Source organism: Rhamphochromis longiceps, linkage group LG11, assembly GCF_057381845.1.
Source record: "Rhamphochromis longiceps isolate RC_006_pf linkage group LG11, R_longiceps_female_GT1.1, whole genome shotgun sequence".
Classification (NCBI taxonomy): domain Eukaryota; kingdom Metazoa; phylum Chordata; class Actinopteri; order Cichliformes; family Cichlidae; genus Rhamphochromis; species Rhamphochromis longiceps.
Window position 1 is genome coordinate 24,746,581 of NC_140567.1, and position 26,016 is coordinate 24,772,596.

Genomic DNA, 26,016 nt, shown 5'->3' on the forward strand with positions numbered 1-26,016 from the left:
TCTCTCCCTCTCCAGGGTGAAGGAAAGAGTGAGAGACTACGGATAGGAGCAGGAGAGGTGCTGTCCAGACCAGAAGGGGCCTCTCAAAGTGTTGCATAGAAACAGTGAGCGGACACACGCCACAGGAGTGTCGAGGCGGTGGTGGGTTATTTGTGTTTGTGTTTGGGTCAACATCATATAGAGACAGATGCATGTGGATGTGTCACAGAAAGGAGGATTCAGCTCTAATAAACCAAAACAGTCTTTTTCTGGCACCAAAACGCACATGCTGATGCATGCAGAAACATCACAGACTCACTACTCCAACTTGTTTGTGTCTCTTTTTCGTACAAACACACACACACACACACACACACACACACACACACACACACACACACACACACACACACACACACACACACACACACACACACACACACACACACACACACATACAGAGCGGGGCAGCCTGGAAACACTCAGTCAGGTGCAGTAAAGCGTGGCCCACTGTTGCAAAAGGGCAAAAATGAGTTTCCAGTCATCACATTTGGGACAGCTAATGCATCATACTGTACACACACTGTAAAGTAAATCACAAGGGAATCTCACTCAGACATACACAAAGGGAGGAAAAAAGGGAGAATGCGAGAGAAGGAAGGAGAGACGGGAGAGAGAGCGGGGAAAAGGAAGAAAGCGTTTTTGAGTCTGGGTGTGAGATTAGGAGACCCTCATTCACAGACATACACTCATGGTGTGGTTAGAAAATAATTAGTGGTGGGCTTTGTATGCGCACACTTGCACACTCATGCACATATACACACAGAGTTGCCAGTCCAGCGGTGGGCCTACACAGACAAACAAACACCCTCCAAATGATGAGGGCCCGGTGGCAACGAGTGGGTGGCGGAGTTGTTGTGGTGAAAAAGGGTCATGCTCTGTTTTCTCAGGTCAACAGTAGAAAAAAAAAAGCAGGGAAAGGAGGAGAGCAGGGGGAAGGAGCAGAAGAAATAGATGAGTGCAGTTGGACGTAGGGAGATATTGACACACTCGCTCTTTTTAATTTCCCACATCAAAGGGACGTTTGAAGACACAGCTGGGGAGAGAAGAAAAGAAAGAGTGAAGTTAGTCACTCTCCCTCATTCCCTCTCCGGGCTGCCTCTTATGATGGGGGTCTCCTGGGTGGTTCTGAAGCACTGTTAGGCCATCCGCCAGCACTGATCACTCACACACTATGACACAGGGAGTGCGTCTGTGTGCGTTTGTGCACGTGGGAGTGTGCACACGTGCATCGATGTCAGTGTGCAAAGTTTTAAAAAAAAAAGAAAAAGCTCTGTATCTTTGTTTAGACGTTTGCTTTTCGTGTGTGAGAGCGAGCACAGAGCGGCGCATGTTGGAAAAGGGGGAATCCAGGGTTTGTGTAAATGGGTGTGCATACAGTATATGTGTGTAATTATGGGTATGCGGTGGTACAAGTGCGGTGTCTGTATAACATGCATGAGCGTTTGCGTGCGCGTCTGTGCGTGAGAGTGTGTTTGTGTGTGGCCTTCATATGCTACCCATTACATCACCAATCTGTGTAAACCACCACAGGAGGAGAAACAGAGTGAGACACTCAGACTACGACCTCAAAGACATCAGAGAGGAAGGGGAACCTGTGACAGAGCCTGCCAGCCTGCCTCGCTGCCAGACAAACTTTACTCACACAAGCTTCTCTCACTTCGCCCGTACTTTACACTGGGTTTGCTGTGCGCCATGACATGTACTCGCACTTCTATGCTTTCTTCGAATCACTCGAATGCCTCGCTCACTTCTCTCACATTTTGCTTCGTTGTTAATCCACACAGCTGCTCAAATCATTAGTCATTTAAAAAAGAAAAAAAAAACAACTATCAAATTCAGGAGTGTGTGTATTTTTGTAACATCCTGCAATAAACTGACAGGGAAAAGCTTGAAGAGTAGATCTTGTAATGTGGGATTTTTTTGTTCAATGTTTACTTTAGTGTGCTTTGTGGTTGTACTTTGATTATGAGAACAAATACCAAATCAGCCCATTCTGTTAATGTTGGTTTTCCCATAAATGTTTATTGCCGTGGGTCAATATCCAGGTCCAGGTGGGTGAAAAAGTAGTCTTTGTGGATTTTAGGGTTACGTCTCATGTTCTGCTTGCCTCAGTGTCATAAGTAAACAGTGAAGACGCTGGCCGTGACGCAACTCTGCTTCGATGGTAAAAGGGATTATGGGAGAAGAAGTAGTAATAAATTCACCATTTTTATGTTGCACCCTCATTTCCTCTTGGGAATTCCAACGGGGCCTGAAAAAACAAACCAGGAGATTACGTTCAAAGGGGAAACCAAATGTCCGACCCATTACTGTTAATATTTATCCTCCTATAACAGTACGCTTTCAAGTTTCCCTGTGACCTCCTCAACCTCCTGTCTTCTTCCTCTTTCCTCCGCCATTCTGTCCTTCATTCATTTTCTCCAGCTTGCTCCCAGTTGGGGGACTCCAGCGGGGTATCCTATCCTACCTATCACTATCACTGCTCCATCCCGCTTCTTTCCTCCGCTTAACCCCTGTTACTGTACCTCAACCTACGTCAGAGAGCGAGTGAGTGTGCTAATAGTTCTGGGGGGAAAGAAGAAATAGTGACACACAGAAAGGGGGCTGCAGTCATTGGGCTATAAAGTGACGTCTCTGACTTTCTTTGTCCATGTCAAAGATCAGCTTTAATGTGCTCTTGCGCTTTTTTAAAAACAGCTATCAGACAGAAGGGGCTTCTTTCAAGTCCCCACATCTCTGTGCCACTGGCAAGCTCTTATTTGAGAAAACTCCCTGCAGACGCGATTTACAAATTACGCGTGTCAATTGCTCTCTTCCTTTTCCATTCGAGCAGCCCACTCAAGACAGATATGGCTGTTGTGCATCTACTGCTTTGCCTTTTTTATTCGCCCATTAAAGGAGCATATTAACCAGCATCATTATGGCAGGTTTCCTCCGCTGGCTTAGTTCACAGAGCCGTGCAAAAGGGCAGGATGCAGTGATGAAAGGGAGAGCATGAAGCAGACGTCTCTCCCTGGCAGAAAGTTGGGGAGCCAGAACGTTTAAATCAACTCTCTATTAAGCACACTTTTACAAGGGTCATTTTGTTTGGAAACCAAACTCTATGGTATGTGACAAAACACAGTGTATGTGTGTGTATGTGCATGCATGTGTAGCGGGCAGACTCAACCGAAACCCTCTCCCTCGCTGACTCTGTGTTGCTCACCTGCTCACGTTCACCACCTCCCCAGCTCTCTCTCACTGCTTCCAAGCATTTATGCGTCTGCCAGTGAGGAAATCGCGAGCTGAAGGAACAGGTCACAGAAGGAGTATGAGAAGGAGAAGACGAGGGGCGGGAGGGGTGGTGGGGTGTACAGCAGGAAGTAAGCAACCCACGCACAAGGAACTTTTTACTGTGCAAACACTCTTTCCATCTACCCTGCTTGCTTCCTTCATCTCAGACTGGTGTTAATACACTGGAGAGCCCAGGCCTGTCTCAGAGCTCCCGCTTTCTCCTCCGGTTCTCCCTCCCGCTCCTCTCACTCTCATTCTCAGTCGCCTTAAACATTCTTTCCTCTCCTGTCATGGTGTGTCCTGTCTGCGTCCCGCTCTCTCCTCATCTCTTCCTCCCCTCAAAGTGCTTCCCCTCAGCTCCCCCTCGCTTTCTCTTTCACTCACTCGCTACCTTCCCCTTCACCTCTGATCTCCCTGTTTTCTATGACAGTGCAGAGAAAGATCCGTGAAATAGTGCTCGAGCAAATTTTTATTCACCAGCCCGACATATCACTCCACCGCTGACTCCATGCAGAGGTTTGTTTGTTTTGTTTTTTTCAAGTAAAGGAATAAAAAGAGGGGAGTGAAAGTGAAGCTCCTATTTTTGGTGCATTCCTTGGTGCTTGCAGAGTAGTTACCCCAGAGACCTTACTTGTGCATTCGCTGTCTCTTTGTCAGGATTGCACCACTTCTGTGGTGAGTTACTACATCTATGTGAGATGTGTACTCAATCAAAGCTGACCACTACTTACCGGCGCGCAGTGCGTCTGCGTCAGTCACACATTCAGCCTGTCGTCGTGTTATTCTACCGAAGCTGAGAGCTGCTGACAAACACACAGGGGAAACTGGGAAGGGTGTAAGTGAATGTGCGGTGGTGGGGGAGCGGGGGGCAGCAGAGGTTGCTGAGACGATGGGGAAAGAGTGAGGGGCGCAAGCAGACAAAAGCAAGAGGACTTGCGTGACGTCACAGTTTACCCTAGAGAGCAACTTTGTCAACGTGACATGACCTTAGTCACACTGGGGGAGGCGGGAGGATGCCCTTTTGCAGACAGATGGACACCTACATACACATTGACACATATGCTTACGTCTGTTCACACCAGCATTTAAAACTATTTATAGGCCACTATCCCCTTTAACCTGACAAGGTCCGGCTGTTTCTCTGAATGCTGACGCATTTCAGGTCCCTTCATCACTTGCCATTCATTAAATTAACGCTCATTACACACTGACAATCGTAAATCAACCTCCCACAACAATGATAGCAGATAACACAACTTATAAGAGAGCACATGGGCAGCTCGTTCTCCTGAACACTTCCTGTGCGTCAGCCATAGAGAGTGTGTAAATTTTATCATAAATGAGAGCAAACACAGGAAAGGAAGTTTCATATCCGCATGTTGTCAATGTTTATGTTTTGAAGCAGAGTACGTAAAGGGATTGGGAGCCGAGGACAACTGGTTTAGAGAGTATATTTGAAAATGTCTGGAAATCAAGAAAGACTTCTCTCCACATTCAGTAGGCTGCGCTTTGACCGCACAGGGAGGGGAGGTGGACCTCAAGTTCACTGAAATGTCAACTTTGGTTTGAAGTGACTTTGACTAAAAGCAGTGCAAACACAGCACAGAAGATACACTGTCGTCCGTCTTAGATTCAAATTTCAGCGGTTGTTGTGTTGCTGTTTGTTTTTCTTCTCTTTTCTTTTTTTGTGTATTCTCCAAGGAACAAAAACATTTACTGTAAATGTTTATTTAAAATGTGAACTGTCTATCCCCCATACTTCTTGGACATGCTATCTTATCTCTGGAATAGTGAGAGTAAGATATGGAAGTAATGTGTTTGCGTGCATTCTTCTTAACCACCCTTATCATTATCTCCAGCTGACAAGTTTGACGGCCATCTTTTCCTTGCACATCTGCACATCCTTGTCACAGCCCCCGGTGTCTCTCGAGTTTTATTTTCTTGACCTTTGTTCATCGTGGGAATGCAAAATAAATAAATAAATAAAAAGCTCAGTTTAGGATGCAGTTTGAGAACCATTTGTATCATTGAGGTCTATGACTAAGAGGAACGACATGAAAGTTATTCTAATCTCTCTATAATTATTCAGACTGTTTATGTGCACTTTGACCCCCCTGCTGTTTCCAATTACCCATAAACTGCTCTTTCGGGAGACATTTAAATGCCTTGCATGTCTCCTTTTTTTCAATAACATTTTCTGAGTCAAGGACTTAGAAATGAAAGCTATCCAGAATTTTCTATTTTTGGCACAGAGTTCACACACATTGACAGCAGCCCCCCTCCACCACCACTACCCACCGCTTCATTCTTTTTATGTCACCTCCTTCTCCTCATCCTCTTTCTGTTCATCAATCACACTGTCCATCCTCATCAAAAGCAAACCCCTGGATGTATGAATGATGTTAGTTTGCATCAGCGCCTGCCTTGCATTGCTGACACCCTTGCGGCTGGCTGGACTTCCAGCAGTGCCAGGAAGTATGCTAAGAATGCAAGGAATGGCCCAGTGAACGATAAGTAGGAAATTCCCTGCAGTAGACTGGACTAAATGCCCAAAAGCAACCGGGGGCAAGGACATTCATCTGGGATAATAAATGACGATAAAAGGTGGGATTGGAAAAGACGGAAGAAGGAAATCTAGACTGACGTAGGTCTAGGCTATGACTCTAAAACTGTGAACAAAGGCAGTGGCTTTATTAGGAGGCTGAGAGAGAGGATGAAGAAAAGGATGGGGCCATGACACACATAAAGAGACAAGAAAGGGACAGGAGGGGTTGGGATGACTGGATCGAGATAGGTGGGACACTAATAGGGAAAAGAGCAAATTAACAGAGGAAGAGGTGGATTTGAAAAAACAAAGTGGTACCATGGAAAAGAATGACTGAATAAAGATAGCAACTACAAAGAAGTAAATCACTCTATCGTTCATTGAAAGGGTGCTGAACGAGATCGAGAGCTGGCTGTGGGGCAGGAAGAGGGCGTTCAGATAGAGGCATGTCACAGGAAAGATAAAGCTCTTTAATCAGCCCTGATTGGGTGACTGTGACTGGGAAGAGGACACACACCTCACAGACCGATTTCTTGCTGGTGAACCCTTCGGTTTGACTGACACCGCCTCTGTATGACTCACTCACCTGACTTTTTCTTGCCATCTCCCACGCAGTGGCATGTGCAGAGGCTTTCAAACATGGTTTAAACAGCGAGCGCAACATTGCCAAACCCTGATCCAGATTAGCCTCCCGTCTGTAGTGACCTACTAAATGCGACTTTACATCAGCTTCTTCTAACGAGCCTACACCCCTTTTGTCTGGCTGCTGTTTTTCTGAACAGCCAGGTGGTAATTGTTTTGAGTTGCCAAATTGCGACTGGAGGGATTAGATTACCTACCACCGGGGTAGTACCCCCCTCCTTGTTTCCCCATTTTCCCCGGATTACATCAGAACAGAAGCACCTTCATTTGTGAGTAAGCACATACCTCACAGATGCACGGGAGGCCAAAAACATGTCAGATGTGTTAGAATACAAAGGAGATAATGGGATATATGAAACAGGGCAGGAAGTGTAAACAGTCCTTCCTGTGTATGTTTTTTTTATTCAACTCAATGGAAAGATAAGAGATGTAGAAGATGGTTGATGGGGATCTAGTTTCTGTTCATGCATGCTAGTGTGTGCCTGTATATGTGCTTCTGCATGTTTGCTTATTGTTCCTATCTGGCCTAAACCCAGTCTTTTCTGTATTCAGATCATAAATAACAACCTAGAAGGAAATGAAACATTAAAAAACTCCCAAGGGTGTCTTATCTTGTATGACATTGATCCATTCCTGTAATATCATGATCATAGCATAGACCTTGGCCAGATATAATAACAAAATTGAGACAGATAAACAATATTCTCAGCCACAATCTGGGCTTTCTCTTTCAAAAGCTATGTATTAATTAATCTTCAAAGTAAGAAGCATTCTTGCTTGACAAAGCAGGTCATTTAAATTGGCAGTCAGAAAATACTTTCCTAGACCAGGTCAACATTGTAAAGCTTAATGGAGACACAGTAAGTAAAGACCAAGATGAGATGAGATGAGAGCCAATACATGAGACTCCATTTGTACTTTATGGTGTGGTTGTGCAGGGTTGGGATTGGATCCAGTGAACGTGGACAGTTATGCTTTTCTCTCGTATGTTTAGTTCAAAACCTCATAAAATGACTCGGTGCGGTTCTCTGGCTTTTCGACCCATCTGAAACAGCTGACACAAGGCTGATAAGTGGGTGTGTGAGTTTTGAGGTGAAGCAGTGAAAGGCTCAGGCAGACAAGGAGGAGTTTTTCTTTTCTTTTTCTCATTAACTCCATTAAAAAGAACCCCTGGGAAGTTTGGACGACTGACAGCTGAGGTGGAGCCTGCGGCAACCAAGCAGGAGGGAGAGTGTTTTCATGTGTTTATGTGTGTGTTTTCCTTCACTCCTGGGACTTATATATATACATACATATATGTGGCTGCAGGTCTGTCTCTCAGGCCCTGAGCTGAGTGTGATGGGGGTTCACTCAGGGGTATAAGACCAGGCCTGGGGACGACCTGTGGAACACCCTCATTATCCCCCCGCCACCCTTCACCCCCAATGTGCCGAATCAGTGGAAGGCAGAAACCCAGAGAGTATCCCTGACACTAATATGGAAAAAAGCCTGTTTGGAGTGAATATAAGGGCAAATATTATTCTTCCTGAGCGTAACCACGGCGAGCACCTCTGACCTGGCAGTGAAAGTGCTGAAACAAAAAGCCCAAAGACTTTTTCTGCTCCATCAAAGCAGCGCTACATAAAATAAACATGGCCATCAGATTACCACGCTGAACACGGGGCCGCGTTAGCCCGCGCCGGCCGCCCTGCCGCCCAACCCCATGGCTCTATGGGAGTTAAGTGTGGGGTCCGCTCAGTCAACACCATGACGCAAAATGGAACAAGCCTCTGACAGAAGCCCCAGGCTGGTGGAATAAGGCCCCTGCCCACAGGCCCCCTGGCCCGGGAGAAACATACTGAATAAGAACGAAAGCGAGAGAGAGAAGCAGGAAAACAGAAGGAAAGAAGAAAGGAGAAGGGAAGAGGTAGATGAGGGCATTTTGGTAAAGAGGAAAACACCACCAATTCCAAATTTGTACCTCTCTCTCAAATTGAACAGCACGTGCATGAAGGCAAAAGCTGCTTGAGAGAACCAGCAGCAGCAGCCTAGGACAGACAGCCGCCAGTGGAGAGAAGGCCGCGGCAGGGCAGGACAGGGCAGGGTAAGATACAGTGGTTGGTGGTGGTGGTTGTAGCTGCCAGAGAGACTGTGAGGCTTACCTGGCTAGTCCTACTAACAGTGGACAGCCTCAGCTCGGTGGATCTGACCTCACAGGGGTTCCTTTATATCACGGCCTATGCCTGTGTGCATTTGTGTGTAGGTGCATGCATGCATGCACCAAAAAAAAGAAAGAAGAAGAAGTTTATGTGTTTATGTGAGGAGTTCACGTTTGGGTGATGTAACTAGGAGAAAACAAATCTGTCCCTTGAGCTTTTCTCTTGGCCTTGTAATTACCCCACTGAGGCTCTGCTGTCTGGTTCATCATCAGTCTCCCCATCACCAACCTCAGCTTCAGCCTGTCGTCTGTCTGCGTCTCACAGATGTCCCTCCAAGCATCCCTGACCTTCTCCTCAGTTATCTCAAACCCCACACAGATTCTTACATCCCCCAGTCTGTCTTTTTTGTTGTCTCTGACAGGGACATGCACATTATTCCGCTTTCAGCTGACTTCACGCTACAACTACCTTTAGTTTGCACTTGAACCTCACAAGTCTCATTTCTTTGTCCTATATGAGTGATCCAGTAGTCAGCATTTTCTGCCCTTTTTGCCTGACATATGACCTGAAAAACCTTCTTATACTGTAGGTTTTAGGATGACGCAAGGCTCAGGTAAAGTGCTACCAGATCGCAAATAGATACTGACGCTGTGCCATGTTGTAGCTGTTAGCGTTAAGTGTGAGAGCCACAGGCTTTTTCACTCCTGTGTGTACAACAATGAGCACAATCACTGTGGTCCACTGGGCCTCACACCAGCAGCATTGCGTTACCACCCGTGCCTCCCTACTGTTCTCCTTTTCTTTTCATCCTTCCCTCCTTTTCTCCTCTGACTCAGCCGTTTTGTAGGAAACTCCGTCCCTTTGAAGAAGGGAAGTATCTTTCATTACTCGACAGCAGGGAGAGAGAAAGAGATGATAGGGACGGAATAACTGCCCCATTGTCTTCACCCCCTCCCTCCATCCACCAATGATAATTGTGTCGGGCTAATTACAGAGAGCTGCAACAACAGGTGTGGGGCTGTGCACCTGGGTAAAGAAGTGTACTTAGTCCTTGTGTGTGTGTCAGACAGAAAAAAAGAAAAAAAAGAAAAGAGTTGTGCGTCTCTGTGTGACTACGCAATTCTGGGAGAAAGTGGGGCTGACATGCACAGTTTGTTAGTGATTGAGATCACAGAAAACCTTGTGTGTGTCACATCCTTACAAAACCTCACTTGTTAGTGATAGTACTCAGACACTGGTCACCGCATTGTATCACAGACTACTGTATTATCACACAATGAGCACGGACCTATACCAGTCTGTCTTCCATCTGTGTTTAATTATAAAGCTACAAACTACATCTGTATGGCATTACTGGAAAGTTTAAATTAGCACACAACGCAGTCTCACTCTCACTCATACGCCACATTGAATTTCAAATGAGAGTGATTACAATCACCTAATTGATGAATTTAACCACAGGGGGCCTCTCCTCATGATTCATAATCTATAACTGGTCTATTTCAGTGGCATGTTTTTCAGTGTCGGCACAGTAAGAAAGCGGGGGAACAGAACCAGTGGCAACAGTAATGATGTAAGCAGGGGTCTCCCACGGGACTGATGTGTTTTTGGAAATTCTTTGGCTTTTTACCGTAAAGGAACTCATCTAAGAAGCTGACCGGAAGAAAGGAAGCCATTTGGATGGACGCCAAAGGAGGAGCGTGATAACTTTCTCTGAGACGTCACAGAGCTTCATACTCAAAATAAAGAAAGTTGGGAACTGTTTTCTAAAGACGTTTGGCTGACCCCGCAGTTAAATTGACTGGATATTGCCAAACTGGAACAGACGCACTTTCAAGTTACTCACTCTCAATGATGATATCACCTGTCTGCTGTCTACTCACAAGAACTTCTTGCTGTTTTGTGCTTAATGAGCTGGACTTTTTCTTCAGGGACCCAGGGGGATCGCACCACATTAATGAAAAAGGAAACCCTACACACCAGGAGTGAAAACTCACTCCTGCTTTTAAGTAACCAGCTTTGGCCTTTACAACAGCTCACCTTGGTAAAGGTAACCTTTGTGTGCGATAATCACAGTCTCATTTGCTCGCTGAGTCATTACCCCTGCGTAAAATGATGCCATTATTACAGGAAATGAGAATGTGCTTTGGATCAGTCGATAATGCAGTTGTACGGTCACCTCCTTAGTCAGGCAGTTCTACCTGCAGACTCATCGGTTAACCTACAAGTGGAGTGAGTCCTGCATCGCCACCTTGTGGAATGTTTCTTTGGTGTAGAAGCAAAGGTGTGTGCCAAGCCCCAGGGGCCCCGCTGTGGGAAACAAGCTTGTCAAAGACCATGCGGAAACTGTAAGTCTTTTAGGCTTGAATTCAGCATTTTATTAAAAACAAGTAGTTTGAAAACATACACGGAAGCCAAGGAAAACAGCCACGTAAAGCACAACACTATGTTACCTAACAGACATGGGGTTTTGCTCCTTGCTTTCAAACAAATCCTATAAAGGCATGACAGAGCTAGTACATTTATTTAGCTAGACAATATCTAAGTGAATAAATGAGATGATATGAAGTGTGAGGAAAACCAACAACCAGCCAATAAAAATACAGAAAGCATGTCCAGTTTGCATTATTTTCTGGTGTCCAGTTTGATGTTTTTGGTGATATCCTTTTTTTTTTTACTTCTATGAGACATTAATACAGAGACGTATAAGGGCTTCCTCAGAGCCGAGTCCTCTGATTGGCTGGGAGCTCATCCTGGTCGAGTCCCCACAAGAAGGTGCGGAGACGTGTAACTTCTTTTTGTAGCTCAGGGCTTGGGATTGTCTGGGAGAGGTCAAGGCGTGGTGTCTCATTTGGCAGGATAAGAGGAGGATGGTCCAAAAAGCTCTCAAAGATGTCTGAAAAATGAGAAAAGGTTGAGAAACAGTTTACTTGACATATAATGCCACTATTCATTATAGTTATTAAATGTTCAATAATAAGCCCTTTTGATTTATTACCTCCACTGAGTTCAGTGCCTGGCGGAGGGGCCCAGGATGCTGGTGGAGCTCTGCTGGGTCCCAGCTTGTAATGGGTGAGCAGGTGGTGCAACTGAGAAGGACTTAACAAAGCATGTTCTTCCTGTAGACTGGCCCAGGATGACTTGGAGATAAGAAGTTAATGGAGGAGATGTTAGATGGCATTCTAGGAGAGGGCTCAAAGGGCATGTTGTACATGCAGCTGTGTTACCTGGATGAGTCGAGTCTTGGGAATACACAGGAAGTTGACTGTGACTGACAGTTTCTTCATAAACTCTGAGGCGATGTCTCCTAATCCTGCACCCTGTAGCCAGTCCAGAACCAGGTCTAGGTTTGTTCGGATCTGTACTGCTCTGCACCATGAAAACAGTCCGTCTGAAAAGAGGGGGAGAGGATGTTGGAGAAAACAGAAAATACATTTGAAAAAAGCTAATTTTGTTTGTTTTATCAGGAGTAAAGCAGTGAGTCTTCCTTTTATCCAAAAGGTCACTTTTATCATCTCTAGCTTCAGTTTTTACAAAGTGATACCGTATTTATTGCTGAATTAACCACACAGGATTTCTTTGCCCCGTGCCTTCTCACCTCTCTCCAGCAAAGTATTGAGCAAGGAGGTATTGGTGAAGAAGAAGAGGTAGCCGAAGGTTTGCGAGGTGAGCGGTGGGGAAAGACATGCCTCCCGTGACAGCATCAGGGAACAGCGATACACTTCCACAAGTCCAGCAACCTTGGGCGGCAAGGTGGACACATCATCTACCTCTTCTTCTCCTCCTCTTTTCTCTTCTCCCTCTGCAGCCTGAGCTCCATCCTTCTCTTTCTCCTTCTCCTCGCTGGAAAATGGGTTGGTGTCCAGAAGGGCTGGAAGAAGGGAGTACAGTGTCTTTGTGGACAGAAAGAGAAAAAAAAGTAAGTTCATTTTTATATTAAAAATATTATAAAAATCCGGAAATGATGGATGTTGAATGGACAGTATAAACTGGAATGAATTAAGTGGAAGAAGATGTTAAGATGATTTGTAGCAACACTTGAAGTGATGGCTATCACAATAGTTTGTACAGGTCCAGATCTCTGACCTTGGTGACTTTTCCTCTAGCGCCATCATCAGGTTAAGCTTTTAATCTTGTGCTCATAAGCAAATGCACAACTATACAACACTAATGACACTTCTGTTAAACTCACTTTCACTTTGTGCTAAATCATAGATTGGATCATGCTGGGACTCTTAGTGAAGATGACTAACATGCTAAAAATTACACCATCAACATGCTTGCATCGGCTTTCTGGACATGTTATCCTCTAGTATTGCTATTTCCATGTCAGTATGTTCCAATTCAATACAGGTTTTCCACACAAAGCCAAAAAAGTATGATTTCACAAATGAGTACATCCTAAGTATGGTCTCAGAATGCAATGCACAAAGGGACTGGAGGAGCTGCATGCAGCTGGAGAAAATTAAAATCAATTGTGGGTGGTGGTGAGCTTGTTCCAGAAAGGAACAGTTTTTATGTCTTAAGAAAGTAATTTGTGCTGTCTCTCGGTGAGGTTAAATAGAAGTGGCTATCCGGAGTTACAGTTTAAAAGGGCATGCAACATTACACATAAAATGGTAACGTTGATTTGAAGCCAAAGCACATCGGAGTATGTGGACCGCTGTATCTGGCTTTTTTTCCACTTTACCTTGGTAAGGTGATACACACACTGCTGGAAGGTGTGCATAATGACATCATCCAGCTGTGCCAGAGCTTCTGAGCAGGTGTCCATATCAGCTGTCAAAACTGGATCCCCAGGGGCTTCAAAGAAACAATCATTATGATCAATTCCAGGCTCAGTGTCAGCTTTGATTTCTCTGTTTAGCTTTGCCAAATTCCTGTGCCAGCTTATACGTTTGATCTTCTAAAGGTCCCCCCCCGGCCTTCTGTTGTTTTCCAGTTATTCTCACCTTCAAACTCCCACTCTTTCTCCATCACTTCTACTTTAACCTGGAAGAAGTTGAGGAGCTCCGTGGCATTTGACATCCAGAACATGAGAGGTCGAAGGTCAGATGACAGTTTCTGGACGTTTGGCGTGCTTATCTCTCCTTCTTGCTCTGTTGAACTGGACAACACATTTAAGTAATTCCAAAGTTATGTTTGCTATCAAGTATTGTGAACATTCCCCTGTCAGGTTTGTGTTTGTGCACTAAAAGCAAAACGCTCCATACTGAAGTAAAAATAGACTGAGTTATTATTATCTAGCTATATTCGAGACAATGCTTCCATCATACCACAAAAATTTACCAAAGACATAACAGCACAGGCACAAATGTATCATGAATCACTCAGCTGGAAATCTCTAAACAGAGGAAACATTACGTAGAACATAAATATTCTTACTTTTGCGTGGGATGCTTATCCCCAAATTCCTTAATGTTATCCTGCAAAGATAGTTGGAAACAGAAGAGACGAGACTTAGTGTGGGGGTGGAGGAGGGGGAGTGGAGTCTAGCCCTGCAGCCTGGACAGTTAGAGCAGATTTTCCAGCGGGAGGGAAGTGACATCAGCCCATCCTCACTCCTGCTCACAAGCCAGTAGGCCACAATGAAGGGCATATGTCTGTCTGCTGGTTTTTCTGTCTGACTTAATGTGGCATTCTCAAGCTGCCTACCTGAGGTTTATCTGCCAGACTTGTTTAAGTGTGGTCACGACCATACTGTCATTAAATATAAAAAACTTAACATTTGTTCCATAGATGAGCCACTCTCTGACTTCCTCCAACATATTATTAATTCACACGTCACAGATATGATTATATATGTTGTATTTTTTTAATTACACAAGCAGCATGACCCTTTGGAAAGCAATGTCTCCCAGTTGGTCCATTAATTTTGTCCAAGTTATCTTAACAGCTGGTGAATTGATGGCCTTGAGCTTTGGTCTAGAGACTCATGGTCCCCAGTGGATGAATCCTTCTGAATTTGCTGATCCTTTGAATGTTTTATTGACACTAAGACGGAAAATGGAAAGACTGGAACGATAAATTGAATTCAGGTGCGCAAAGTAGGTTTGAAATAGTAATAAGTAATTTATTTCAGTGGGCAACAGATATAAAAGAATACACCAACATGAATCAGCTCGCACCTTCTTTTCACTGGGAGGCTGAGATTGTTGTGTTTTAGTGACATATTTTGACACCCATCTCCTGACTTTTTATGTAATGCCATTTAAAGTTTTAATTTTGTCCAATACTTTGGTTTATGACCAGCAAATGCTAAATTGAGGATTGCAAAAACAAGATGTGAACAAGTAACAATACCAAACATGACATCAAGCAATTGTTTTTGTTTGTTTGTGTTACTTACCCACACAATTTCTTTTATTAGATTGGCTGACTTGAGCAATATCTGTGGTAGGAGAGCAGGGTCCAGGTGTTTGGAGGCATGATCTATCATGATTGACAGGAGATAAGCAGGAGCTAAAGGCCCGCCTCCAGAGTCTGGAGAGGAATTTCTGGAGATGATCTCCTATGAGAAAAGTAAAGGATCAACACATATATGTATAAATAAAAGTTTATTTCGACTAGATAACTACAGTCAGACTATAAGAAGTCTGCTATTTTCCCTTCTTACCTGTAACAAGGAATCGGCGTGACGAGAATGGAATTTCAACACGGCCTCAGTGGAGCCCAGGTACTGCCTCAGAGCTTCCTGTCTGTCCACCAACCCTGAAGGGCAGCAGGTGGTGGAGGCATCAGTCTGCCATGGCAAGGTCAGTGCCAGCGGTGGAGGCGGAGTCACACGAGGGTCACGATACAAGAAAAGAAAGTGGTTCCCCAGACCAATCACATCGCCCGGCTTTAGGACCGTCTCCCTGTAAAGGGCCACTCCATTGTGTGTAACTGCACCTCCTCTGAAAGGTCGCATCAGGGCTGGGATAAAATTCACAAAATATTATTGAGTTTAAATTTACCCACCAGTTTATGACAGTCATGTCAAGGTAAATTATTCCCTCTGAACTAGCATTTGACAAAAATGGAGAGGAAGAATCCTCTTTTAACAGGAATAACATTGAGAACAATGATGTCCTACTTTGGATGAACAATCTACCTTCTCTAGTTTTGTATTTTCTGCAAGAGAGTGCAGCAAGATTCTAACGATGATCTGTGCCGGTGTACCTTGTCCAGTGGGTGTCTCTGGAACAGCGGAGTCTCTCCGGACTAGTAAGTGTCTAGCCAAAAGGTCAGGAGCAGACAGGAACGTGTCCACCTTCAGCGGCCTCTTCCCCTTCCTCTCTCTTTCTCTATCCTTCTCTCTCTCCCTTATTGTGGGTTTCCTTCCAAACACATGCATATGTCCCGACATGATGTACAAAACAAAATCCTACACAAAACACACAGTGGATCAGTGAGTCAGGGAGGTCTGTTATCTTTTAAGTGTTATGGTTTATATCAATCTTCTATCAGATGTTAAGCCAAACAGAAGGCAGTCGATAAGGAATGAAGTGTGTCACAGTTTGTTACAATGGAGACCTGTGTGAGGTCATTGTGTGAGATGAAGTGATGTACACAGGGGGGTTTTGTGCATTTGATGGATACATTTTCTGGCATTGTGCTGCTCAGAGGCTGTTTTGTGCTGGGTGGTGAATGGGAGAAGCGTGTAGAGGGATGGAAACCCTGATGGTATGTGGCGATTACAGACATGCAGGTATGATGTAATGCACAGGGTGCGTGCACGCGTGTGCACAACTCCACTACAGCCATGCCTGCGCTTTTGCTAATGCGCACATGAGAGCGCATGTCAACGAGTACGTTGCTGTTTATGTGTGTTTATGTGTTTACATGATGTACGTGTGCGTGGGTGTTGTTTGCGAGAATTTGTATGGGCGATACCATCTGTCAGCATGTCTTGCCTTGCTCTGATCGTAACCCTGCAGCAACAGGAAGTAAGGCCGGTCTGTAGGTGGAAGGATCAGACTTTGTGACATCACTTCCAGGTCACAGCTGGAATAATCCTTCTCATCCTCTGCCGGCTGGTTTGTCCATCCAACCTTCCCTTCAGCTTTCGACGCCCTGATCTGCAGAAATGGTTTATGATGGTTAGAAGACCGAACGTGTGGTCAGTTCAGCTTCTACTTACTGCAGCCTTCTCTTTACCTCTCCTGGCTGTGGGTTGATCATGCTCACAATGTTCTTCCTGTCATGCACCCCTGCGCTGTTGTTAGGCCGGTTTCCAGAACCGCGGGGGTCGTTGCTGACGTGATTGCCTTGGCGACGTCGCAGACTGAGGTTCATGTCGCTGATGCTCCTCCTCAGCTCTGTGTTCCTTCCACGGTGACCCCGTTCGCCCTCCTCTGCTCCGCTACCTGATGACATCCTGCTCCGCCGCCAGCGCACACCTGTTGCCCAGACAACCCAAGTATCAATCAGCTTTGCCCTGTGCTGTGCATAAATGGTCAATTTTTTCTTTTCTTGCCACTGTACCTATCTGCTGCATCTCATACGTACCTTGGTAGTTCTCTCCCTCCCTCTCACGCTCCTTCTCCCTCTCTAACTCTTCTCTCTCATAGTCTTCCTTCCTTTGGATTTCAAAGCGCCGCTCAAATCCATCCTTAGGCCGCCACATGTCCACTAACAACAAAGGACATTCCCACGGGGCAACGCTTCTCCGGCACTCTGTCTCCCATTTGATAGCTCCATCTGGCTGCTGGATGGGCTTTCCAATGACATCACACAATAGGAAGTCTTCAGGGCTGTGTTTCTGGAGAACTAGAAAGTAATGGAGGAAAGGGGGAATGAGGGGGAGGGTAATTATTTTTCCATAACACTGCTATTTATGTTTATATAAAGTCATTCCCAATTGGTAAAAAAAATTTAAGCAAACAATTCCTAGTCATGGATCGCAGCAGAGGTCCAAATGAGCCAAAATTTCCCTTTCATACCTGCGTCATCTGTCTCCTCCCGCTCTCTTTCAGTGTAGCGAGTGATGACCTGGGCAATGAGTTGCCTAGCTGTGGAGTGTATGTTGGCCAGCAGGGAGCGATAATTGGCTCCACTGGAGAGTGCATCTCCATAGATTTTGATCAGGCCTGGGGCAGAGGAAGAAGCAGGGGGCAAGTAGTGGTGGGAGGAGGGGGCTGCCGAATGAGCCCAAACTTCTCTCTCCTTCTCTCCCACTGCCCGGTCCCGGTCACTGTTGGAACGCCCCCGTAAGAAGAGATGGGAAAGGCGCTTAGCACGGGACTGGGGTGCAGCAGGCCGCGGCCTGAGGAAGGCCGGGGAAGGAGATGGGGATGGGGTAGGGGAAGCCAGCGAGGGGGTGGAGTTAGAAAGGGAAGAGGAAGGAGCAGAGGGGGCCTCGTGGAGAGAGGCTGCGTCAGAGCTGGTAGTCGACCTGGAAACAACAGAGGAGGGAAGACAGATGGAGGAGAGAGGAAGCAGAAAGGAAGGGACAAGTCAGCTGTGAGTTATGACTGACAAACAACAAGGACTAAAATAAATGGAAGACATGAATACAAATGACAGTGGAAGTGAGATAAGATAAGATCAATACACAAACTAATTCTACATGCAGGACACAAGTTGGAACAAAACTAAAGATTAATTTAAAAAAAGCGAATTAAAGAAGTTTAGACCAACTTGACAGAGAGCGCGCTGGGCCAACGACCACCAAGCTTTGCAAAGTGTTTCCTGGGGGAGTTGATCCACAAACCCACTGGGAAATGGAGTTTTCTGAATCGAGGACTGCCAGATCCCTCCATCTGACCGAGAAGAATTCAGATATTAAAAGGCAATTCTCTCTAAAATCAACTTAATAACTCATCTTTTTATAAGATATATAAACATTAGGTTTCCCTTAATAATATTTCTCTGCACCATACCAAAGGCTGTGTGTCACCAGTGCCAGGATATAAACAATATAACAATAGAATGATGTCAACCTTCAAAAATATCAACAGGATACCTACAGCAGGTTGTCAACATGGTAAAAACAAATGAAAAGACATTAGCCCTCCCTACAGCCCCTGAAAATCCCAGTGTGTTTTCCTATCCTCAAACAGGAAGTGTGTTTTGTAGGACTCAGGTCCAGCTGTCGCAGTGACAGGGAAAAACCCACTCCAAAGGTCACTGCCTGTCCAATTCTCTGTAACACTTCTATTTAACCTACCATCACAATTTAGGATAACATGTTTTCTTTTAGCTACGATTAGAATTTTGAGATAAAGGCTAGTACTATGTTGAAAATGAGTTCCTTTTTAAAGTTGTTCCCTCAGACACGCCATTTCTCGACATGCGTCCACACCTAAAATCTGTTATTGGTATTCTAGGCAGAAAGGCCTCCTCTCCTAGAAAACCATGTTGGGATATTTTCACAGAATTCTAAATACTACAAGAAAGAAATTACTCAAATTATTTGGTTTTGAACAAACTTACCCACAGTTACTTCAAATCCTTTTTATAGTGTGTTTTGATTATCCTTTGCCACCAAAATGCCAATGCGCAGCTCAAAGTACCCTAAAAAATGTGCGCTCGTCCTTCTCCTCAGGATGAAAATCCATTTTCTAAAGGCCTCGGCTCCTTAAAAATGGACAAAGGTATCTTTAATTCTAATAATTCTTTTTTCTTCTGTTAAAGAAAATGCCCCTTTACATTAGTTTTTTACTCTAAGTGGCTGCTACCTCCCTCTCTGGCTCTCGGGCGCTCTGGGTCTATAGATAGAGAAACCAACCCATTGTTCTAAGTGACAGAATTTCCTTCCTTTGCTTTGGACAACACCTATATCCTGACTGAGTGAGAAAGAGAGGCAGAGATTGGTAGAAGTGAGAGAACGGTAAATTTACACACACAAACACACACATGGGTGTTTGGCACCCTGTTGGGAATATAATATACTGTATTGTACTCTGCACAAAACAATCTCGATATCTATCTTTTTGCCCATCTGAGTTAAATGAAAATGTCACAGAATAAAGCTAAATTATATGAAAAAGCCTTAATGGGTTTAAAAGACTATTTTTGATTTAAACCAGGTACTGTGACGTGATTTATGATGAGAAAGACTATCACAGTGCTCAACAAAATGCAAGGAAGTTTGAAGTTTTGCTGAAAAGAGGATGAAGGAAATGCACACAGTGAGACAGGAAGCTAGAGCGAGACACCTGTGATCTTTGACCTGGTCTTCAACAGGAAGATGTTGATGGAAAGAGAAACTGTCACAGTCATCATAAAGGGCTAATAAAGTTTGTCCCATTACAAAGACTCCTCCACCATTTCCAAGTTCTTACCATGACTAAAAGAGAAAATAATATATTACTTATGATTAAATGTTAAATTTCCTGTTATTGTCACTACCAGTGAAGTGATATGAAAATTTCGTATTGTTTGCGAAACAGAGGAGTACTGTATGTATTACCTATGCTCACCGGTCACTTCATTAGGCACACCTGTCCAACTGCTTGTTAGTGCATGTGGTGCTGATGTTCAAACTGAGCATCAGAATGAGGAAGAAAATGTGAAAAGGGTGTTAAATGATTTTAAATATTTCAGAAGGTGTTGATTTGCTGGGATTTTCCCACACAACCATCTCTAGGGTTTACAGAAAATGGTCCAAAAAAAGAGAAAATATCCAGTGAGCAGTAGCTCTCTGGGTGAACATCCTTTGCTGCCTTCTTGTCAGAGGTCGAAAGAAAATGGCCAGAATGCTTTGAGCTGATAGGAAGGCACTAGTAACTCAAATAACCCCCTTTCTCAACCAAGATATGCAGAAAAGCATCTCTGAAAGCACAACATGTCAACCTTGAAGCAGAAGAGCCACAGCAACAAATCACCACAACACGTGCTACTCCTGTCAGATAAGAACAGGAAACTGAGGCTACAGTTTACAACAAAATTAGAACACAAAAGATTGGAAAAATATTGTTTGGTCTGATAAGTCTCAATTTCTTCTCCGACATTCATGGTAAAATCAGAATTTGGTGTAAACAACATGAAAGAACACCTTGTATCAATCGTTCATGCTGCTGCTGTTGCAATATGGCAGATGTTTTCTTGGGACACGTTAGACCTTTTAGTACCAACTGATCATCATTTAAACGCCGTGTCCATGTCTATCCTATTAAGACGCCAGTCTACCCATCTTCTGATGGATGCTTCAAGCAGGATAACACACCTTGGTCAAATCATCACAAAGGTCAAATCATCTCAAACTGGCTTCTTGAACATGGCAATGAGTTCAAGTGTACTCAGATGCCCTCCACAGTCACCAGATCTCAAATAGAGCACCTTTGTGATGTGGTGGAACAGGAGATTCACATCACCTACGTGCAGCTGACAAATCTGCAGGATCTGTGTGATGCTGTCATCACGATGTGGACCAGACTCTCTGAGGAATTTTTCCAGCACCTTGTTGAATCAAAGGGAGCCCAACCCTAGCAACATATAAGTAGTGAAGTATTTAGTGGGTATATATGCAAGATATCTAAGAGCAACCAAAACATTAAAAGAAGAAGATGTCACCAAAAAAATAAAATAAAATAATAATACTGGGTTAAGCTATGCTTTGAAAAATTTGCTCTTAATAGGTTACATATTTTCTTCTGTTTATCATGTCACAGTGTCGGAAACTCTGGGAGGGGGCAGCAAAATATGGGTACAAATTAAGAGCAGAAACACAGGAATGTATCTGATTTTTTTAAGGATATCTGGGGTCTGGCATTGATTTAATCTGAGGTCTAAGTGACTTGGAACCAAACAGCCTTAAAGGCAAGAAGGTGAGGTCATCTTTTGATCCAAAATCTGGAAATATTATGTCGCAGAATGAAAACCACCGCTTTCCCTCAAGCAGCAACAAATCCGGAGGTCACACGGGGGGAAGCAAATAAATAAATATATAATAAACTTCTTCTTTGACCCTTGACTCTTCTTATTTCGCTGTATGTTAACTTTTTACCTCTGAAAAAAACATAAATACAATTATTATACAAATATGTGACTGTTAAAGATTAAACGCTGTCGTAAATAAACAGGACGGATTTGATTACGGCGATATCCCAGCGTGCCTTGCGCGTCGGAGAGGAAGGACAATTTTTTCTAGAGAGGACACGTTGAAGAAGCGTCCCAAGGTTAGCTTCGTAACTTCGTAGTATGCTGTTCTAATCCTAACCTTTTGAACCTTTAAAGGTGTCTTTCCAGCCTTTTTTTGTCGTTTAAAACGGTTTAAGTGCTGCGTGTTAATTACGGCCGTATACACACAGATTAACTCGTTAGCTTTGAGCTAACGGCTAGCGATAACCTATTGCCTGAGTTATTTTGTGTGATTACGTTGACTGGGCTCATTTGTATACCGACCTGTGTGCTTATGACAATAGATTTATATACTCAAAACATGTAATTTGTGTGTATCTGAATTAGTAACAATAAGACTGTAAACGTCTAGTAGCTCGGTTAACTAACGTTGTTCCCTCTGTGATAGCTAACACTAGTTAAATGTCTCGTTTGTCTTACACCTTTTTATTCCTGTTTCCCCTGCAGGCTAACCTAGGCCGTGCCCTGTTTCAACATCGTTTAAAACTCCCACTGACTGAAGGATAGAAAAATGGCCGAAGCCGTGTCAGATAAGATCAAGAACTACAAGACGGCTCCGTTTGACGCCCGATTCCCAAACACCAACCAGACCAGAAACTGCTTCCAAAACTACCTGGGTGAGGACTGCTGTGCTGTGATCACACATTATCATACATTAACCCGACCAGAACTGTCTTAACACAACAGGACATGCACTTCACATGCGCGTATGGGGCTAATTTTAGTACTGTGCAAAAACACTTTTTATTTCTTCACTTTGTGCTATGGAAATGGGAAATGTGAGCAGTTCATTGGAACATGTAAACAAACACGGAAATACAGTATTTAAGGTTAAAAAAATGATACGGTTTCCCCCCCATGTGTCCCTTGTTGACAGTCGGTCCAGGTGCATCTGTCAAGTCTTTGTTTGATGTTTCCTTTCTCAAGGACATGATACTGGTCATTTGCTGTAGAAAATAGTAGAAAATTTAAAAGGTCTGGTTCTTAGATGTAACTTTAAAAATGGGAATCAGTGACTGGTGCTAGTAACAAAGTGCCAAAAATGCAATCTGAAATTGGTTCTTTGCTGAGTTGTTGTTATGTGTGGATGCAACACTGGTTCCTCCCTTGACCTTTTTAATGCTTTTATAGGTCAGTGTTCGTTGGCTAAACAAAGAAACCAAAAAAATATTCCTCTGGAAATGTTCATGTACAAGGACTGGACTAATAATGAGCGAAAAGCAGCCAATGTCAAAAGAAACTTTGAAAGGTCTTCAGAAAGGCTGCAGAACTGTTACTCAAGACAACTTTAAAAATGACAAAGTCTGACTCCTTGGAAGCAAAATATAAATAAATGGAGGGGGAGAGACTGATGACTGGAATTGGTACTCTTAATTCATGCATAATTTTCAAACTTCCCTATATGAGTCTCACAAAGTATACATTATAAAGCCCAATGTTACACTAGTATCACTATGCCTTCACTGTGTAACACAATCCATCCAAGTATAATGATATGCTATATGTTATACTTGGATCGCTATGTTTTTTTTAACTGATATGTAAAAACAAATTTCTTAGCGATTAAGTACTTAAATTAATCCTGAAAGGATTTTTTTTTTTTTTTAATGAAGAGCGAGTATGTTGAGTAAAAGATACTTGACTTAGTGACAAGACCGCCAAACATTCTTTAAAAGTTCACTCGCTCTCAGATGTGGACTTTAAACCTTTTTGTAAATAAACCATAACAAAACTTTACTTAATATTAACATTCTAACCTGATTGTTTTCTGGCTGTTATCTTTCTGTGTTCTCTTTTTTTCAGATAAATGTGTTAGATAAAAAAAAAAATAGATAAAAATCAGTGCAATAACAGCAGCTGCTGCACTGGACAGACAATAGGTATTGTTATTCAGGAAGTTGAAACATATCAAACAAATCCTGAAGAGAAGGACAAAAAAGACATATTCCCCTCCTCCAAGCATTCAGTGTTCATATTAGGTACTTCAGCAATGTAAACACCAGTTCAGCTTAAAATGATGTTTTATGTAAACAGAAAAGCTTTAACCTGTTTTCACAATGAGCTCTTAGTTTTGCTTCATGCCGGTACTATTTGTCTTCAAGAAGACTTTTATCATTTAAGTAAACCCTGTACCGTTTTTGTTCTTGCAGACTTCCACAGGTGCAACAAAGCTCTGTCAGCCAAAGGCCAGGAAGTTTCTCCATGTGAGTGGTACCAGAAGGTTTACAAGAGCCTCTGCCCTATGAGCTGGGTAAGTTTAAGAAGAAACTGCAGATGTCTCTGACTGCCACAGTTTGTTTCCCTGTACTTCCAGTGTTTTGTTTTTTTGTTTTTTTCTTCTGAATGACTGTTCTGGAGTAAACAGGAGTTTGGGGCTCTTTAACCACATTAGGCTTTTGCGTTTCATCACATTTACCGTTGTGACACAAAGTTCTCACTGCTGCATGTGTTGCAGTCAAAGCTGGAAACCTTGTTTGCAGTTGATGTTTTGAAACAGTTTCCACATCACATGTAACTTGTGTGAGACTGTTGTGTCTCATCACCATTTCCAAGGCTAATAATGCTGCTGGTAGGCGTAAGTTACACTTAAGCCTCATGTTTTCTTTAATGTCTCCTGCAGGTTTCTAAATGGGATGAGCAGATAGAAAACGGAAGTTTCCCTGGAAAGATCTGAACTAACCCGTCATGACAGGTGGCTGCAAGACTATTACTTGCAACCTCTTTCATCTGCCTACAAATGTCTTTACAACTGTTACCCTTTCATTATTAGCACTGGTCTTACAAACTAAAAACACGCACAACAAGCACAGTTTTAAAGCTTAAACATGTGTTTCCTGCCTCTGTTATAAACTGGTCTTTAGTGTGGTTGATTTAATAAATACCAGTGCAGCTTTATTTCAGGAAGTTGTTCAGTATTCTGCTGTCTTGGATTGACTTGTGAGTCACCAGAGAGCAAATAAATCAATTTCACAAATCAATTGTGAGTTCTTTCTTTTTTTTTGCCATCTGTAATTTAAAACGATCGTGTTATTATCAAAAAAGTTCATTCTTTTATTATTTCTCAGCATTTAAAATCAGTAAGCTGAATAAATTGAGTGCGCTCCTACAACTACATTTAGAGTGTAATTATGTCTAAAATGTGAACACAGAAGTCAATAACTAATGAACAAAAATGCTCTAAAGCTTTATCTGACAAAAACTTCTGTTCACATTGGCCTTGTTACATATCTGCCTGCTTTCGTCTTAAAGTTCACTTGAATATCAGTAGCAGGTTTTCAGTTCTGTTATTTAGTATCAGCAAGGCCTTCATGAGTAACTAAGTTTATTTAATCCTCTCAGATATATTCGTTACCCTCAGCAAAATGCTGATGCGGTCTTGTCACCCAGGGCGAACACCTAAATTTGAATGTGATAACTTAAGAAAGCTGGGATGTAGGATTTTCACATTGATACCATAGGTGCATCTACTACAGATCTCTGAGGAGTTTAAATCTCGGTAACCTCGACCTGGTAGACTGAATGGTAGCACCCACTGTTATTTATCAACTTTTCTTTTTGTTTCCACGGAGTGGCAGGAGCACTGAGGTCAGAGGCTGATTTTGTTGAAACCACCCTTTTTACCACAAGGGTGCACTATTGTCACTCACTCGCTGTATAAAATAGTTAAAATAATTGGACCCTACATTATTTTTTTTAGTCAATTTGGAACAGTTTTTATACCAAACCACAGTAAAAACACCTGAAGTGTCATTCTCTGGCTTGGAATTTGATTACTTTCCCTAATGTGATCCAAATTATATGAAAATATACTGCTGTATAGGTGCTAAATGTAATCAGAATGCTTCAGATCCATTGGCATGAGTCAGATCAAGGAGGATGGTGGCTTTAGGGAATCCCAATTTGTACTACCTCTGTATATAGATAGATAGAGATATACAATAGATAATATAGGACAAAGGTTCAAGGGGTAACTTGGCACCGTCTTCAGTTGTGTTCCCACTAAATTTGTCCAGGTTCCCTTGAAGACATCAACCTATCATTTTCTTAAGGATTGTTCCAGACAGTGTAAGAATAAAGCAGCACAGGTGTGGTCATATACACTGCAAATAATGCATGGAACAGAGGTCAGAGGGTTACTTGACAAGGATCACAAGATCTGTGACAGGACTGTGATTCAGTGGATTGCTCTGTTGCCTCATAACAAGAAGGTTCCTGCTTCAAATCTGAGTCGCAATTTCAGTGAGTGTCGGAAACTCATTGAAATCCCACATGAAAGGTTTCATACCACTGCTTTGAACACACACTTTGAAG

The 26,016-nt window shown here is 43.3% G+C and overlaps 2 protein-coding genes across 3 annotated transcripts; one reads left to right on the plus strand and one right to left on the minus strand.

The window, feature by feature from the left end:
* Window positions 1-11,290: 11,290 nt before the first annotated feature.
* On the minus strand, window positions 11,291-19,344 carry rasip1 (Ras interacting protein 1). Its single transcript, XM_085423189.1, has 16 exons — window positions 19,057-19,344; window positions 18,262-18,383; window positions 17,565-18,016; window positions 17,131-17,391; window positions 16,780-17,021; window positions 16,536-16,700; window positions 15,802-16,006; window positions 15,257-15,555; window positions 14,990-15,151; window positions 14,026-14,066; window positions 13,593-13,747; window positions 13,331-13,443; window positions 12,239-12,533; window positions 11,868-12,031; window positions 11,639-11,780; window positions 11,291-11,536 (listed from the first exon to the last, which is right to left on the minus strand). The coding sequence occupies exons 2-16, from the start codon at window positions 18,381-18,383 to the stop codon at window positions 11,358-11,360; spliced, it is 2,997 nt and encodes a 998-aa protein (XP_085279315.1). The 5' UTR covers window positions 19,057-19,344; the 3' UTR covers window positions 11,291-11,357.
* A 2,245-nt stretch (window positions 19,345-21,589) lies between these two features.
* cox6b2 (cytochrome c oxidase subunit 6B2) lies at window positions 21,590-24,683 on the plus strand. 2 transcript variants are annotated; one of them, XM_085423191.1, is made up of 4 exons: window positions 21,590-21,743; window positions 22,153-22,322; window positions 23,856-23,956; window positions 24,326-24,683. In XM_085423191.1, exons 2-4 carry the CDS (start codon window positions 22,217-22,219, stop codon window positions 24,377-24,379), a joined length of 261 nt encoding a protein of 86 aa, XP_085279317.1. In that variant the 5' UTR covers window positions 21,590-21,743; window positions 22,153-22,216; the 3' UTR covers window positions 24,380-24,683. The 2 variants fall into 2 exon arrangements, with proteins under 2 accessions (XP_085279317.1, XP_085279318.1); XM_085423192.1 differs by having other exon boundaries at window positions 21,713-21,801.
* Window positions 24,684-26,016: the final 1,333 nt, after the last annotated feature.